This window comes from Triticum dicoccoides, chromosome 1B (assembly GCF_002162155.2).
Source record: "Triticum dicoccoides isolate Atlit2015 ecotype Zavitan chromosome 1B, WEW_v2.0, whole genome shotgun sequence".
NCBI classification, from domain to species: Eukaryota; Viridiplantae; Streptophyta; class Magnoliopsida; order Poales; family Poaceae; genus Triticum; species Triticum dicoccoides.
In genome coordinates, this window is record NC_041381.1 from 575,745,437 (window position 1) to 575,761,726 (window position 16,290).

At 46.3% G+C, this 16,290-nt stretch overlaps 2 protein-coding genes across 2 annotated transcripts; one reads left to right on the forward strand and one right to left on the reverse strand.

The window, feature by feature from the left end:
* Positions 1–5,354: 5,354 nt before the first annotated feature.
* LOC119348865 (peroxidase 1-like) lies at positions 5,355–6,996 on the forward strand. The gene is made up of 3 exons (XM_037616866.1): positions 5,355–5,948; positions 6,026–6,191; positions 6,299–6,996. Exons 1-3 carry the CDS (start codon positions 5,541–5,543, stop codon positions 6,721–6,723), a joined length of 999 nt encoding a protein of 332 aa, XP_037472763.1. The 5' UTR covers positions 5,355–5,540; the 3' UTR covers positions 6,724–6,996.
* Positions 6,997–7,315: 319 nt separating this feature from the next.
* LOC119348864 (traB domain-containing protein-like) lies at positions 7,316–11,422 on the reverse strand. The gene is made up of 9 exons (XM_037616865.1): positions 10,928–11,422; positions 10,469–10,516; positions 10,260–10,319; positions 9,336–9,422; positions 9,147–9,251; positions 8,231–8,344; positions 8,005–8,105; positions 7,791–7,902; positions 7,316–7,636 (listed from the first exon to the last, which is right to left on the reverse strand). Exons 1-9 carry the CDS (start codon positions 11,345–11,347, stop codon positions 7,514–7,516), a joined length of 1,170 nt encoding a protein of 389 aa, XP_037472762.1. The 5' UTR covers positions 11,348–11,422; the 3' UTR covers positions 7,316–7,513.
* Between the last annotated feature and the right edge of the window lie 4,868 nt (positions 11,423–16,290).

Here is a 16,290-nt window from a genome sequence, read left to right on the forward strand (position 1 = left end):
ACTCTATTTTAACACGAGAAATGACAAGGGTGTGCTAGGTCTCAGTCGACTGAGATTTAATAAAGTTTCAGTGAAGTGACATAACATGCAATAAAAAAAGAAAACATTGGAAAAAAATCACACTAATCTCAATGTAAAATCTTACGGATATAACATCGACTGAGACTTTGTTAAGTCTTAGTCGACTAGCAAGGTTGTTTGATTAATTTATGACCACCCTTTTCCATGTAAATTATTACTATTATACCTCCTTTCTCCCCAAAATCTTTGTTCTTTCATTAATTTATTGTTTCGTTGCAGCCCTGTAAAGTTTCCGCCATGAATACATGATCATATATAAACACTGTCATTTAGTCCTGGGTAGATGCAATCAATCATGCATGCAATTGCAAACCTGACATGCATGCAAGGAATAATCAGTAACAAAGTTGGTACGCACATCAACACATCACATGCGTTGCCGTACTAGGCGACACCCTGATCTGCTGTTGACGACTATATAATTAGGAATCTGGTCAAGAATGGACTCATTATTGGTGCAGGCATGACCTGTGTTTTTTCAGATCAGCATCTGATCTGATGTGTGTTCCGTTGTGTTAGCAGCCACCCCCACGGCCTCTCTGGCAATAAACATTTCTAAGCCGGCATGTAACTGATCTGCTGGACGTTGGTACAAAAGGGAAGCATTTTTTAAGTAGCCTCCCACATGCCATGCACAATTATGCATGGCTTCTTGTTGGCGCCATCTCATTCTCACCAAACCTAAAGCCAAGCTAGCTTTCTGCAACGGTACGATCGAACACTTGAGATGCCAGTTGCCAGACGTACTGGAGTTGTATACAAAAATGAAACGTGTCCGGAGATGGCAGTTGCCAGAAGTATATTCAGTTTTGGTTTGGTGGGATGGCATCAACTACAAGCCATGGCTGGAGAGGGCTGTGGATCTGGGTGCGATCGAGGCCGGCTGGGAGAACATCCCCCACCAATGTTGGCTTCAGGCCAAAATTCTGGTTCCCCTTTTTTCTGGACGATTTCTGTTTCATGTCTTATTATTAGATCTTTTGGAAAGTTGAAATGTTGTGGTATCTTGATAACATCATACGGATTTTTTGTTTTCATTATGCTCAATGTTGGATTAGTGTATAAAATTTTTTGGCGGGGGGTTAGTGTACAATTAGTATTTGTATTATTGAAATGCTAGTGTTTATTGGTAAAAAAAGTTGCAAACTAGTGGGAAGTTCATACCAAACATTTTGAAAGTTTATACATTATTGGAGGTCATTTCACTATTCGACGGCTTTGTGGCCTGTCGATAAGTGACCTGACACTTGATCAACGATCGCGTGATAACTCACCATGAGAATAATATCGGCTTGCACTATTCACAAGACCGTGAACCACATGTTAGTTCTCAGTAGCTGCGCCCTTAGAAGAGATGATATAGGGGGCATGGAGTATCTGCTCCCAACCTCAAATGTACCCTTATGGACAGTTAAATCAAAAACAATAGTAAAAAAATATGATTTTTTTTGTGGTAAACTTTGACAACTGTTTTGTATGCTTACAATATTTCAGCACAAAACGACATTCGTGGAAGTTGTGAAGAAAAAAAATCGATACTCCAAAAAATGTTAATTTTGAAAATATTTTGGAGTACTGATTTTGCTTTTTTTGCCATGACTTTCACGAATGTCATTTCATGCTGAAATTTGTTTAGCATACAAAACATCTTTCAAAGTTTACCAAAAAAATCAAAAAAAATTGATTCTTTTACTATTTTTTTTAGATTTTACTGTTCATCAGTGTGCATTTGAGCTTGGGATCAGAATAGGAGTTTTGTGATTTAGGAGCTACCATCATCTCTTTTACATAAAACTCAACCTAATTTCATGAATTTTCTTTGTTGGCCCATTGATTTGGTTATAACATATATGATAGAGTCCCTATTCTTCTTTTGGGGAGGGACACGACGCCGCCTCCTTCCTTTCCCACGGCCGCCGCCTCCTTCCTTTCCCACGGTCGCCGCCTCCTACATGCATGTCCTCCCTTCCGCTCATCGTTGCTAGAGAGCACTGGTCATGCTAAGTCCTGTCACTGGTCGATGAAGGTTGTGGTAGGGAGGTCTCTGCTCCGGCAACCTTTGACGATGAGATGCGATCTATGGGCGATGGCTTGAGGATGGGTATGGTTGTGCAGTGGTGGTAGTGGTGTTTTGGGTGGCGGTGGTCTCTGGTGGTGAGGCGTCGGTAGTCGCGATCCCATCTGTAGGTACATGGACGGCAATGGTTGCCTTCTGCGTCCCAATGAGGTGGTCATGTACTTAAGGCGTGCAAATGGAGCCGTGGTCCTGCACTGCTAGGTTGTTGTCGCAATGGGCTAGAGGGTCTTGAACCTTCAGATCTGGTGACAACGACAAGTATGGTTTGCCGACCAATTCTACCGCCACAAACGTGGATCGTGTGGTGTTGTTGGAGTGTGCTAAATTAGGATTTTAGCGATGTCGGTGACTTACCTCCCTCACCAATCTTCGTCACATGTGCGACGGTGGCCTTCGTCATTCCAAGCTTGCGGTGGGAACTAGCACTTGTTGCAACTTAACTGCCTGCTTGTGTGGGCATGGTCTTCACTTGCATGATATCTCATGGTAAGGTCTTGATACGCATGTAGCTGCTGGGATCGCGGAAAGTGTTGGCGACGGCTCATGATGGCTACAATTTGGTGCCATTTCTCGAGTACCTGGTCTCAAGCTCCGAAGTGAAAACCCTATGTCTGACTATAGTTAGTCATACCTAACAATTATGGTGTTTTTGAGTCGTTACATTGTTGAAGGCATTGCTCAGATTTTTCTCGGACTTTGTCTTTTATTAGGTTGAAAGCTCCTCGGGATCTATCCATTAGTGGTTGGATCAGTCGATGGCGGCGCTTGAGCGTCGTTCCCTTCCTGAAGATGTTGTTGGCGAACATTTTTTATTGTCCTTAGAATGTCAAGAGACAGCTAGTGCGGATGGTCATCCTTGTAGTTCTTTGATCGTTGTTTTGAGTACTTCTAAGTTTTTTTTCTTTTTCATATGCCAAGGCATAGCTTCGGTCATGTATGATTTTGCTCCTTGCCGACACGATTCTTTGGGCGTGTTGATGTTGATTGTATGCATCATATTCATGTAGAGGTCGTGTGTATGTGTATTGTGCTTGTATCCTCTTAGTGTTTCATTTGGAGTGAATAAACTTCACTGTTTATTTATTGAAAAAAAAGGCATAGGCTATGGAACTGCAGCAATCCCCACTCGTACACATGTTCAGAACTCGGGTTGAGCATGCTTACAGACTTAATTCGAGCTTGGGCTTGGAGATCTCATGTTTGAAGCCCGTGTGCATCAATGGGCAGCGTTATGTCTCGCATATAGCGAGACCCAGCGTGCTCTCGCATTACGCGCTTCCCTCAATGGGCCGGCTTAGGTGCGCGCAAGACTATGGCCTCATTTTTTCACTTTTTTGTTTCATTTTTTATTTGTTATTTAAATTTTCATTTATACATCCTAATATTCTAAATACTATATTACAAAAACGTTTACATAAAAAATGAAAACAAATTTTAACAAATTAATTGAAAAATGATAAATATGTATAAAGAAAATGTTTCCCATGTATACAAAAAATTTATACAAAATTATAAAATGTATGTAAAAAGGTTGATCATGTATTTAAAATATTTAGCTAGCATTTGAAAAAAAACAAGTACTTGCAAAATGTTAATCAAGCATTTGCAAAATGTTATATGTGCATAGAAAAAATGTTTACCATGTAGTCAAACTTGTATTTGACAAAATGTTAATCAACCATTTGCAAATGTTAAAATGTATATAGAAAGAAAATGTTGACCAAGAATTTTAAAACAGTCTAACTAAAATATATTACAAAAAACAGTTTACATAAATATTTTAAACAAATGTATTACAAAACACCGTTTACTAAAACATTTGAAAAAATGTTAAAGAAGCATTTTAAAAATTGTTAAATGTGTATAAAGAGAACGTTTCCCATGTGCGTGAAAAAAATTGATCATGTAGTTTAAAAATATTAAACTAGCATTTGCAAAAACAACAAGTATTTAAAAAAATAAACAAGCATTTGGGAAATGTTAAATGTGGATAGATTTTCTTTTTGACCATGTACTCCAAAAATGTCAAACTTGTATTTGAAAAGATGTTAATTGACCATTTGAAAATGTTAAAATGTGTAGAGCGGAAAACTTGTGGACCATGTGTTCAAAAAATGTTAAGATTGTATTTAAAAAATGGTAAACAAGCATTTAAAAATGTTAAATATGTGTATAGAAAAAATATTTACCATCTATTCAAAAAATGCTAAACTTGTATTTGAAATATGTTAAATGTGTATAGAAAATGTTTCTCATGTATACAAAAATATATAATGTGTGTGAAAAAATTTGATCATGTATTTAAAAAAAATACAATGTTAATCAAGCATTTGGAAAAATATTTGAAAAATGTTCATCAAGAATTTGAAAAAAAATAAATATGTATATAAAAATGTTGAACATGTACTAAACTAACAATAATTTATTTAAAAATGTTAGTCAACCACTTGTAATTATTTAACTGTGCATAGAAAAAATATTGAGCATGTATTAAAATGGTAAACATGTATTATAAAAAAATTCTTGATGTATATGTAAAATATATAGCGAAACCAAAAGAAACAGAGAAAAACAATGAAACCGAAAAAGAAAGGAAAAAACCAATTGAAAAGAAAACCAGAGAAACAAGTGTAAAAAGAATGAAAAGCAGTCATATCAATAAAGTAACAAAGGAAAACAAAAAAAAATCATTGAAAACCAAGAAAGAAACAAGAAATGAAGAATAAAAGAAGGGAAATGTGAAGGAAAAGAAAAACTCATGAAAACCATGAAAGAAATAAAAGAAAAAATGAAACAATAGCCAACAAGGCAGGCCAGTCTGGAGGCTGGCTTCAACGCTATATGACGCCCGCGGGCGGCATATAGGTTTGGCCTTGGGCTTGAGCATATTCCAGCCCTCCTTTTTTTTGCGGGATTCAGCATATTCCAGCTGATGCCTAGTCTGACTGCGAGTCCACGAGATACGACCGTTTCCCCCAAAAGACCATCCGCAATAAATCGCCAGGGACGCCGATGGCGACAAGACGAGCACGCGCCCGTCCATGGAGCCGACACCGCTGAGCGAATCAGTCGCACCCGAGCCGACGAGAGCATTCGAGCCCGGCCGACGCGCGTCCCCCCTCACCCACCAACCAACCAACCAATCCCTCCACTCAAAGCAAAGCCTCGAGGCGGAGTCCGTCCTACTCCATCCATCGCGTCACACGCCGGGACAACAGTCCGAAAAGCATAGCGCAACCACACTCTTTGACCTTTGCCCCGTGATCACACCGCACCCATCTCCCATCCACTGTGCCACCGCCCCGCCCCTCCCCGTCCCCATTTCCTCGCCCCATCGTTCTCCCGTCTCTGTTCTGTTCGTCGACCGCCTCGTGCTTTCTTCATGTCCAGGGAGCGGCGGGTGCCGCTCGTCCTGGCCCTGGCGGCGGCGGCGGTGGTGGGTGCCCTCGCGGTTGCGGAGGCGGAGCTGCAGGTCGGGTTCTACAATGCGACGTGCCCGATCGCGGAGGGCGTGGTGTTCGCGGAGATGCACGCCATCCTGCACGAGGACCCCACGCTCGCGCCCTCCCTGCTCCGGATGCACTACCACGACTGCTTCGTCCAGGGCTGCGACGGCTCCATCATGCTCAGGTCCAGGCGGGGCACGGCGGAGCGGGACGCCACCCCGAACCGGAGCATGCGCGGCTACGACGCCATCGAGAGGATCAAGGCCAAGCTCGAGATGCTCTGCCCGCTCACCGTCTCCTGCGCCGACATCATCGCCATGGCCGCCAGGGACGCCGTTTACCTGGTGAGTAGCTGAAGAGACCACGACGAGAAGTTGATTTAATTGGGCATCTTTTTCACCAGCTCGTGCTTACTTTGCAGAGCAAGGGGCCGTGGTACGGCGTGGAGACCGGGCGGCGGGACGGCAACGTGACGGTGGCCGAGTACGCGGAGAACGACCTGGCGCCGCCGGACTCCAACATCGTCGACGTCAAGACCTTCTTCAGCGTCAAGTCCCTCACCGCCAAGGACATCGTCGTCCTCTTCGGTACGCGCCTTTCCTTTCCTCCCCATCGCTTCACGCGTACGTGCGTCCGTGGACGACAGCAACAGCCCAGCACACACCGCACTGACAATGGCATCCTCCACCTCCAGGGAGCCACAGCATCGGGACCTCCCACTGCGAGGCGTTCCAGAAGCGGCTCTACAACTTCACGGGCGCCATGGACCAGGACCCGTCGCTGGACGCCCGGTACGCGAGGCAGCTGAGGAAGCTCTGCCCGCGCCGCCACGGCGGCCGGGGCAGGAGGACCAAGGTGCCCATGGACCCCGGCAGCGGCTTCACCTTCGACCTCAGTTACTACCGCCACGTGCTGGCCACGGGGGGGCTCTTCCAGTCCGACGGCAGCCTGCTCCACGACGCCGCCACCAGGGACTACGTCGAGAGGATGGCCAACGCGTCGTCGCCGGACGAGTACTACCAGGACTTCGCGGCGGCCATGGTCAAGATGGGCCGCACCGACGTGCTCCCCGACCACCTCGGTGAGGTCAGGGCGACCTGCGGCGTTTTTGTTGACTAGCCTTAGCTTCAGGGCTGCACTTGCACATATACACACAATGGTTGATTTGTGTGGGGGTTTATCGGGTTCTCTGATCTTTATTTATGCTAATATTATTATTAACTGAAGATGCAAAAGAGATGCAAGGCAGTTTGCTTTTTAGCTGAGGGGATCATCACCTGTAACTTGTACAAATAGTCAGTCCACGTACTAATACTTATACTGTACATGGTCGTCGTTCATGACGAGTACTGCGTGGAGCTAATTATCTGTTACATCGGGTTGTTTGACCAACCACATGTTTCTGTTTGGTCAACCACAATTCGGTCACCAAATCTGGCCACATATAACAAAATAATTTAGCTACAGATTGCGTCAGCCATCATGCAAGTTTAACTTGTGAGAGCAAACATCTGTATGGAGACAACCAAAACTAAACACTAACCTATCCAATGACCGGTGATGCACTAAAAAAATTTGCACCAATGCACTACAATTTGCAAGCCAAAATGACTCCTGATAATAAAATCAAGTCAAATCGTTTTCCTATTCTAAATTTGCAACTTAAACATTTTCGCCGGAGTTTTTTGTAGCAATGAACAAGCCACCCTAGTAAAATAGGAAAGCTTTGGAAAGAGACAAATCCAGTGTACAATGCAGTGAATTGTTCTTTCATTTGTTCAACTTCGATTCCAGAAATTACACCTATTGTATAATGAAAAACTGTAAGTGAGAACTGAACACTCTTTGCTTTTTAGAGACTACACATGACAAGAACAAAGAACACTTTGACACATTGGTGGATACACTGTTATTTTTTACCCCATATATAGATTCCAGATGCTACTACTGCGCTTACTGCTCCAATGGACGCCAAAATTTTCAACTTCGAAACACCTTTCCTAGGCACAGGTAATTCCATCAAACTTTGTACCTGCACGGAAATTTGATAATTGAAGTGAGCATTATGAAAAATAGATCTGTTCTGACTGTCAATTGACCAACCAAAGTGATCTAAAATAGTAATGAATTTCTAGCTCATAAAAGATATAACACACGAAATGATGTTGTTAGAAAAAAGTTCTTACCTCAATAGGTTGTTGCCAATTTTTCTTTATCCCAGAAACATGCCCTTTTCCCACAACTGCCACCACTGAAGAATGTTCCCTTGCTACCTTCAATAATTTGGAAGACATATACCTACAACAAAATTCAAGAAGTTAAAGCTCAACCATTATTATAAGATTGAGAATAGCAACACAAAATGCTTTATAAAAACAGAGTAATTTTGAAGGAACTCACATATCACGTTCATGGAGAAGTGTCTCCATCAGACTAGGAAATGCCTTACTCATCTCTTGAATGACAAGTGTTAGCATGTCGACATCATCCATGTCCTTTAACTGAATAAACAAGCATTGGCATTGCTATGTAAATACAGTAAAGTAATTATTTCTGGTTCATTTGATCTAAAAGCAAATAAGCATAAGTGCTCGCTGTAGCAAATGTATTGCCCAAGACAACATACCATTTTATTAAGATCTTCAGGGCTCGGTAAAAATAAGGACTGGAAAACAATGTAGTACAGAAATTTAGCCCTGTGCCACAATGACATTTTCCCCCAAGTTCTCCTTAGAGTGATCTTCAAAAGAAAAAAGAAAAACATAGAATGGCATCAGTTCAGTGCTTATGAAAATTAATTGGCGACCTATCTCCTAGTACCAAGATTTCAATGGAGTAAGGACCAATATGACATGCTGAATGTAAATAATATTATGCCAACAATAGCAGCAGTCAAGAGGTACAAGAATTAACATAAGATAACCCCGGGTTATGCTCTAACTTTAGGGCCCGTTCAGTGTCCCTCCGCTCCACGGCTCCGCTCCCGGAGCGGACGGAGCTGCAGTTAAAAATCCTGGAGCGAGGATTTTAAGGAGCTGACGGATTGCCGAACGGGTCCTTAATCACTTAAAACGGATCCTACTACAGCACAACACCATGACAACTAGATGCATATAATCTTTTGGGTCCAATGTCCATAACCAACCTTCATCAGTTTATGGCACATCGCGTTAGAAGATTGAAATTAAAAGTTTAAGAACAAGCAAGCAGTATTAACCACCATTCAATCAATCCAAGAAGACAGATGAGATGTGTATTTTTTTTTCTTCTAAGAATAAAATCTGTATCAGTAATATGAGTGGAGAAGTTAATGGCACATGAATCAGCAATGTATGTTTAATCCATTTGAATTGTTGGAATAAATTGTCTGTCGTTCTATTAGATGCATAGAGAATATAGCAACAATAAAAGTTGATCAAATTTATCCATGTGGGAACAAATTGGAATAATCAGTGAACTACTTATCCGTGTAGATCATTTCATGTAATTTGTTGCATCTAGTACCCTTCTGAATGATAAACTCAACCACTTAAGTTCTGTACCTGGACAGGGCGATCTCCAAGGATAACTTTGCCACCATAAGTCATTGCTTCCTCAAATGCCACTCGAAATTCAGCTCCAGGTAACACATCAAGCTGGCTAGCAACCTTCAGTGCCAAAAGCAACATCATATCGGCTACCATGAACACTACTTAAATTAGTACTGAATGCACAACAAATTCAGTGCATACCTTTGCAAGAAACCAGCTATAGAGAATCCCAAAGGTGTTCATCTTTTTCTTCTTCCACATGTCAATCATTTCGTTCATAGTAGGAACCTATGGGCAAAATCAGATCGAATGATGAACGAGAAGAAATAATGATACTCTATAATAGAACATGCCAAACTGGAGATGATATCTTGTACAATCTATATGATCTAATTTCGATGATACAGATAATAAATGTATATTATAAGTTAAATACATGGCACTTAGATGAAGGATCTGTAAAAACTATAAACCAAGAGAACCATTGTTCATGCATGAACAAGCACAACTATCCAACATTACAATTATATATATTATCCCAGCGAACAAATATGTTTTATTAGAAGTGCTTGATTGGTGTCCATGAGAATATGCAATGCCATATCAACAGTGTCAAGCCCATTCGGTCAATTAACTTAAGTAGGTCAAATTATGAACAACTTCGGTTTTTACCACAATTAACTCAAGTAGGTCAAATTATGAACAACTTGTGTTTTTACCAACAAATTCTAAACAAGTATCTTCTGGAGCAAACTTCAGTCGTATTTTCTTATCCAACTTTATACTCCCTCTGTTCCTAAATATAAGACGTTTTGGCAGTTCAATTTAAACTGCCAAAATGTCTTATATTTAGAAACGGAGGTAGTATTAGAGATATCCAACATCCAACAGAGAGTTCTTCATTAAGATTAATTTTGTGAACCCCAAAGTCTTATTAAGTGGCTTTCTTCACCATTTGAGGGGATAACAGATAACGATTGAAGCACAACAGACTCAAAATTCTTATAGCACTTCCTGGTAATTTGATTCACACAAGTACAGTAGATTCAATGTAATGAACCAACGATCATTATAGGATAATATAAGCATTTATTTCCTGCTTTACACATGTTGACTGTTTCATACCTGAAGGTTTTGTGGTGTCAGAATAGAAACCCTGCTGGAACACAGTTCCAAGAAAACAGCCTACAATTCCAAAAAAATTGTTCCAAATAAATTAGTTGAAAATCTCCAATATCAATTAGAAAATAAAACACTCCAAAACTGGCAGCCAACCTGCCAAATGATCCACCAATTGTAGAAACTACTGATGATAAGTAAAGAGAGGAAGAAACCTGAGGTTTCAGAAAGTTGATGACGGCTTTGACTTGATCACATGATTCCTACAATAAAATCAGCAGTCAAGTTATCATTCGAAATTACAAATGTCCTGATGACTGATGTGGCCTTTTTTAGCACATGACGCACAATCAAAGCAAAACCAGTGGGGTAGCAGTACTAACGCCCTTGCTGTAGCCCGGACAGAACTAGTACTAAGCCCAAAAACAATGCAACTTGCTTGCGGGGCCAATGCAGGCAGACGTCCCTACCTTTTGTGCTTGGACTCTAAATCTTAGATCGATGGAACTTTCTTCGCTTTTCAAGAGTAAAATTATCCCGAACTGAAACTAATGTACACGAGTAGTGGTGTTTTAACGCTCCAACAAGGGATTAGAACAGAAGGAAACGTGCAAGGGTCCTGCAATTGACGCTCGAAAATCGAAATCCGTGACTGGAGGACAGGGCAGGCTCACCTGCGAGACATGGGCAGTGCCGACGACGTAGACGCGGCAGGTCTCGCCTTCCCCGGCCGCCACGGCCTCGGCCGAAGTCTGGCACTCGAGGCACACCACCCCTCTGGCGAGCTCCTCGGGCAGTTCCCTGGGCATCTCATCACCAGCGTCCTCTCCCCCCGCTTCCGCCTCGGCGTCCGCGAACTCCGGGTCGTCCACGCTAGTCTCCCCGTTGAACTCGGCGTAGGCGTAGGCGTCGGCATCGGAGTAGGGCGTGGCCGGATCCATCAGCAGGCTGAGCGGCGCGAGGCGGCAGGACGCGAAGCTCTGAAGAGTCGGGGTTAGGGCTCGGCGGGCGCGGAGCGGCGGGGCGCGAGGCGGTTGCGGGGTTCGGAGGAGGAAGGGGGCGCGGTGGAGGAGGAGGCGAGGCGGGCGGATCATGCGCCGGTGGGCGTCAGTTTGGGGTGGGATTGCTCGCCGTGCCGGTGGGCGTCAGTTTGGGATGGGACGGGACGGCCTGTGACGTGGCTTCCGTCGGTGCAGCGGCTGGGATCTCTCTGAGAGACGTGGGAGGCGCGATCTCGGCCGTTCGAACCACCGACGTGGCCGCGCCGCGCTGCCTCGCTTTTATTCGTTGCTTGCTTGATCTGTCGTCCCCGCGCGCGGTTGCATATGCATCATCGTCATGCTCTGTCGATGGCCTCGGGGAGAACGGCTCTTGTGGTTCGGATCACACGGGGTCGACTAGTTCGGACATCAGTATGGGCATCTTCAACGCGGACCCTGGAACCGGTTGCATACGTCTTGGTCAGGTTATATTATTTTCGGAAACCGGATACAAAGTGAAGGGGCTTTGCGGACATCCGGCTCGCTGACATGCCCACATCAGGCTGCCCTGGCCCATCACAAACCCCCACCAGTCCCTCCTATGCTTTCCATCGAACGACCGTGCCGCTTGTCACGCTGCATTCTTGCCGACCCAGACCATGCAGCGCACGGCATTGATGCCCGTGATTTGACTGGACGGAAGGGCGACGCTTGTCGTGGTTCTAAGACTGACAGTACAAAGGGGGTAAGTATGGAGAGGCAAGATCTCAGCTATGGTGAAGATGTACGCGCGAGATTTACGAGTTTAGACCCTTCTCAGAGGAAGTAATAGCCCTACGTCTCAGTGCCCGGAGGTGGTCGACTGGATTATATGTGTGTGATGTAATAGGGGGTGCGAACCCTTGTCCCAGAGGAGGAGGGTGACTTATATAGAGTGCGCCAGGACCCAGCTCCCCTCCGTTACAGAGGGTTCAATGTTCATTAAGGAGGGACGTTACTGATAACGCCAGCTTTAAGTACAATTAATGCCTATAAAGACTACAGAGTGAACGTCTGACCGTTGTAGTTCCGCCTGGCTCTTGGTCTTCATAGGTCGAGTGATCTTCATAAAATTGGGGTACCCGAGTGATATGGCGGTCGAGTGACTAACACTCGACGTCTTCCTTGGGTACTTCCCGTTATCTCTTGAGCTTCTTTGCTTCTAGGGTAGTGACATTGGATGGGGCTCCTAGGTCAGGCATGTGACCCTACCCTAGGTCTAGACCCTCATCATTAGCCCCCGAATGGATTGAGGACCGAGTGGAAAAGAAGATCGCAGCGGACTTCGCTTCAACCTTTGTGCTCAGTGAGTGCTTGCGTCTAACAGAAGGTTTGCGCCTGAACTTTAGCTTCGTTTCAATTGCCTCGATCGATTCTGGAGTTGTCGAGTGGATAAGTGTCGTCGCCCGTCGATCGTTGTCTTCTGTTGCGAGATCTCCGGCGCGATTGGTTATTGCATATCCCGGATTCGACGGGATTCGAAATTTCGGGGAAGCGCGCGGGGCGAAGGGTGTCGTGGTTATCGGGATGGATAAGCAGGGATGCCTCGATCCCCGCGCCACCTTTTTCGCCACGTATCGGGCGCGCGACTTTAGCAGAGATTTGACAGGATCGCCCGAGCCCGCACGTCAGCCACTCGGAAGTGGGCCTTTAAAAGGCGGCGAGGCCGAGGCGTTTCACCGTGCGCTCCCAATCTCCCCCCTCCCTTCTCCTCCGCCTCTCCTCTGCGCACAGCTCTTCCGTCCTCGGCGCCACCGCTCCGCCGCGATGGTGAAGGACAAGACGGCGGCGCTGGAACGCGCGAAGAAGGCGAAGGGGGCGGCGAAGGGTAAGAAGACCCAGCGCGGGTCGTCGTCGTGGTCGGCGCTGCCGACGGGATGGATCCAGGGCGACTAGATCCGATCCACGCTCTGGCAAGAGGACCTGGACGAGCTGGCCGAGCTCGGGTTGGTCGCCGACGGCACTGCGAGGTTGTCGGAGGGGGAGGCGGAGCCGCAGCCAGGACCGGGTGAGTGTGTCCTGCTTGCCACCCACGTCGACCGTGATTTTTCGCTTCCTCCACACCCCTTTTTCCGGGTTTTTCTGAATTTCTTTGGAGCCCAACTCCATCACTTTTCTCCCAACACCATCATCTATCTCGCGTCATTTGTGTCCATGTGTGAAAATTTCCTTGGCTGTCGACCTCACTGGGGTCTCTTCAAACACATCTTCACTGTCCATTCCCAGTCGGTCAAGAAGGCAACTCGAGTGACAAGAAAACGCATGTCATTCAGATGTGTGGTGGTTTGGGGATCCAGCAGAGGAAGAGGAGTTCCTTTCCGTCCATGACCCTACCCGAGTCGATCAGGGGCTGGCAGTCGACCTGGTTCTACTGCTAGGACGTCCCTACCCCGGGTCAGCCGACTGGACTTCCCCCTTTCTCCTTTGATCGCGTTTGAACTCCTTCCTCGCTGAAAGTGACTGCTGCGGAGAGGATGGAGACGGACATGCTGGTCGATAGGGTGGTCCAGCTGATCAATCAGGGTGTAACTGGGATGGACCTACTGGAGGTGTTTCTCAGTCGGCGCATCCAGCCGCTTCAGGCTCGGGACCATCTGATGTGGATGTATTCCGGTGCCAACAACACCGCTCGCGTTCATCCGGAGGAAGTCTCAGCCAAGACGGTGGCTGGATGGCTGAAGAGCATCACGGGCAACAAGGACAACCCCAGGGGGGCCAGGAGGGTCGCTCCCTTCAGTGACAGCAATCCACCCGACAAGGTTCGAACTTCTGCCTCCGACTGATTTCTTGTGTATCTTGTATCTGTCTCTGGTACCGACTGGAATTCACTTGACTTCTTGTTTTGTAGGTTTATACCGAGATGTACTCCATGCCCAACGGCGAGCAGACCCGGGAGCAGGACCAGGAAGGGGAGGACAGCGCAGACGAGAGTGGCGAGTATCAATCGTCAGACGGTGATGACGAGGGGGAGAGCGACGAAGCTGATGACGACGAGGAGGTCAACTCGCCACCACACTTGGAGCGCTGATCCGAACAGCATCATGATCCAGCAGGCGAGCGGGGCAAGGCCGTGGCTTCCAGTACCAGGACGCAAAAGCGGGCTTGGACGTTGACTCCTGAGCCAATTGAAAAGATGGCTAAGCAGCCCAAGGCCACGCCCCCGAAGGCTCGGAAGACCCTGCCGAGGATCAAGATGGATGTTCCGGTCGCCTCTGGGTGAGAATTTTATCTCTCTGCATTACTTTCTTCCAACTGGCATTTCTGTTGGTTACCGGGTGGATCTTGTATCTTTCCAGCCCAACCTCTGCTACGACTAACATGGATATTGACAAGGCCCCAGAAGATGAGGAAACAGACGACGCGGCCACCTCCCGAGCGGGTGAGTCTGCTTGATTAAGGCTTGTTCTGTCGATTGAGTTTATCGGTCGGCTGAATCTCTGATGATTTTTCCTTTAAGCTGTAGCACCACAAGACGTTATCGTACTTCCTGGCGATGATGAAGAAGAAGCGCCCTTGATGGAGAGGAGGAGGAAAGGCAAGGGCTCGAGCGAGAGAGTGCTTGAGGTTCAAGCCCCTCAGTCGACTCCGGTGCTTGAGATGCCGGTCGAGCGGTCTGGAGATCCGGCTCGGACAAGCGTCACCTTCGCCGACCCGCTGACGACTGATCGCCCATCGGGGTCGACTGCTCCAACTCCTGCTGCCCCAGTGCAACTCCATGTGTCTGACCAGGTGGGTGCTTCTGTTGGAAATATGCCCTCGAGATAATAATAAATTAGTTATTATTATTATATTTCCTTGTTCATGATAATCGTTTATTATACATGCTATAATTGTATTGAAAGGAAACTCAGATACATGTGTGGATACATAGACAACACCATGTCCCTAGTAAGCCTCTAGTTTACTAGCTCGTCGATCAATAGATGGTTACGGTTTCCTAACCATGGACATTGGATGTCGTTGATAACGGGATCACATCATTAGGAGAATGATGTGATGGACAAGACCCAATCCTAAGCCTAGCACAAAGATCGTAGTTCGTATGCTAAAGCTTTTCTAATGTCAAGTATCATTTCCTTAGACCATGAGATCGTGCAACTCCCGGATACCATAGGAATGCTTTGGGTGTACCAAACGTCACAACGTAACTGGGTGGCTATAAAGGTGCACTACAGGTATCTCCGAAAGTGTCTGTTGGGTTGGCACGAATCGAGACTGGGATTTGTCACTCCGTGTAAATGGAGAGGTATCTCTGGGCCCACTCGGTAGGACATCATCATAATGTGCACAGTGTGACCAAGGGGTTGATCACGGGATGATGTGTTACGGAACGAGTAAAGAGACTTGCCGGTAACGAGATTGAACAAAGTATCGGTATACCAACAATCGAATCTCGGGCAAGTACAATACCGCTAGACAAAGGGAATTGTATACGGGATCGATTGAGTCCTTGACATCGTGGTTCATCCGATGAGATCATCGTGGAACATGTGGGAGCCAGCATGGGTATCCAGATCCCGCTGTTGGTTATTGACCGGAGAACGTCTCGGTCATGTCTACATGGTTCCCGAACCCGTAGGGTTTACACACTTAAGGTTCAATGACGCTATGGTTATAAAAGTTTGTATGTGGTTACCGAATGTTGTTCGGAGTCCCAGATGAGATCCCGGACGTCACGAGGAGTTCCGGAATGGTCCGGAGGTAAAGATTTATATATGGGAAGTCCTGTTTTGGTCACCGGAAAAGTTTCGGGTTTTATCGGTAACGTACCGGGACCACCGGGAGGGTCCCGGGGGTCCACCAAGTGGGGCCACCGGCCCCCGAGGGCTGCATGGGCCAAGTGTGGGAGGGGACCAGCCCCAGGTGGGCTGGTGCGCCCCCCCCACAAGGGCCCAAGGCGCCTAAGGTTGGGGGAGGGGGCGCACCCACCTAACTTGGGGGGCAAGTTTCCCCTCTCCCCCCCCTTGGCCGCCCCCTCAGATGGGATCTGGGCTGGCCGCCGCCCCTAGGGTGGAACC

Coding starts and splice junctions, on each gene's coding strand:
- LOC119348864 (XM_037616865.1), bottom strand. CDS start 11,347: ATGATCCGCCCGCCTCGCCTCCTCCTCCACCGCGCCCCCTTCCTCCTC. Junction 10,517..10,927: donor GCACTGCCCATGTCTCGCAG/GTGAGCCTGCCC, acceptor ATTTTATTGTAG/GAATCATGTGATCAAGTCAA. Junction 8,345..9,146: donor TTGGAGATCGCCCTGTCCAG/GTACAGAACTTA, acceptor TTTCTTTTGAAG/ATCACTCTAAGGAGAACTTG.
- LOC119348865 (XM_037616866.1), top strand. CDS start 5,541: ATGTCCAGGGAGCGGCGGGTGCCGCTCGTCCTGGCCCTGGCGGCGGCG. Junction 5,949..6,025: donor CCAGGGACGCCGTTTACCTG/GTGAGTAGCTGA, acceptor CTTACTTTGCAG/AGCAAGGGGCCGTGGTACGG. Junction 6,192..6,298: donor GGACATCGTCGTCCTCTTCG/GTACGCGCCTTT, acceptor CTCCACCTCCAG/GGAGCCACAGCATCGGGACC.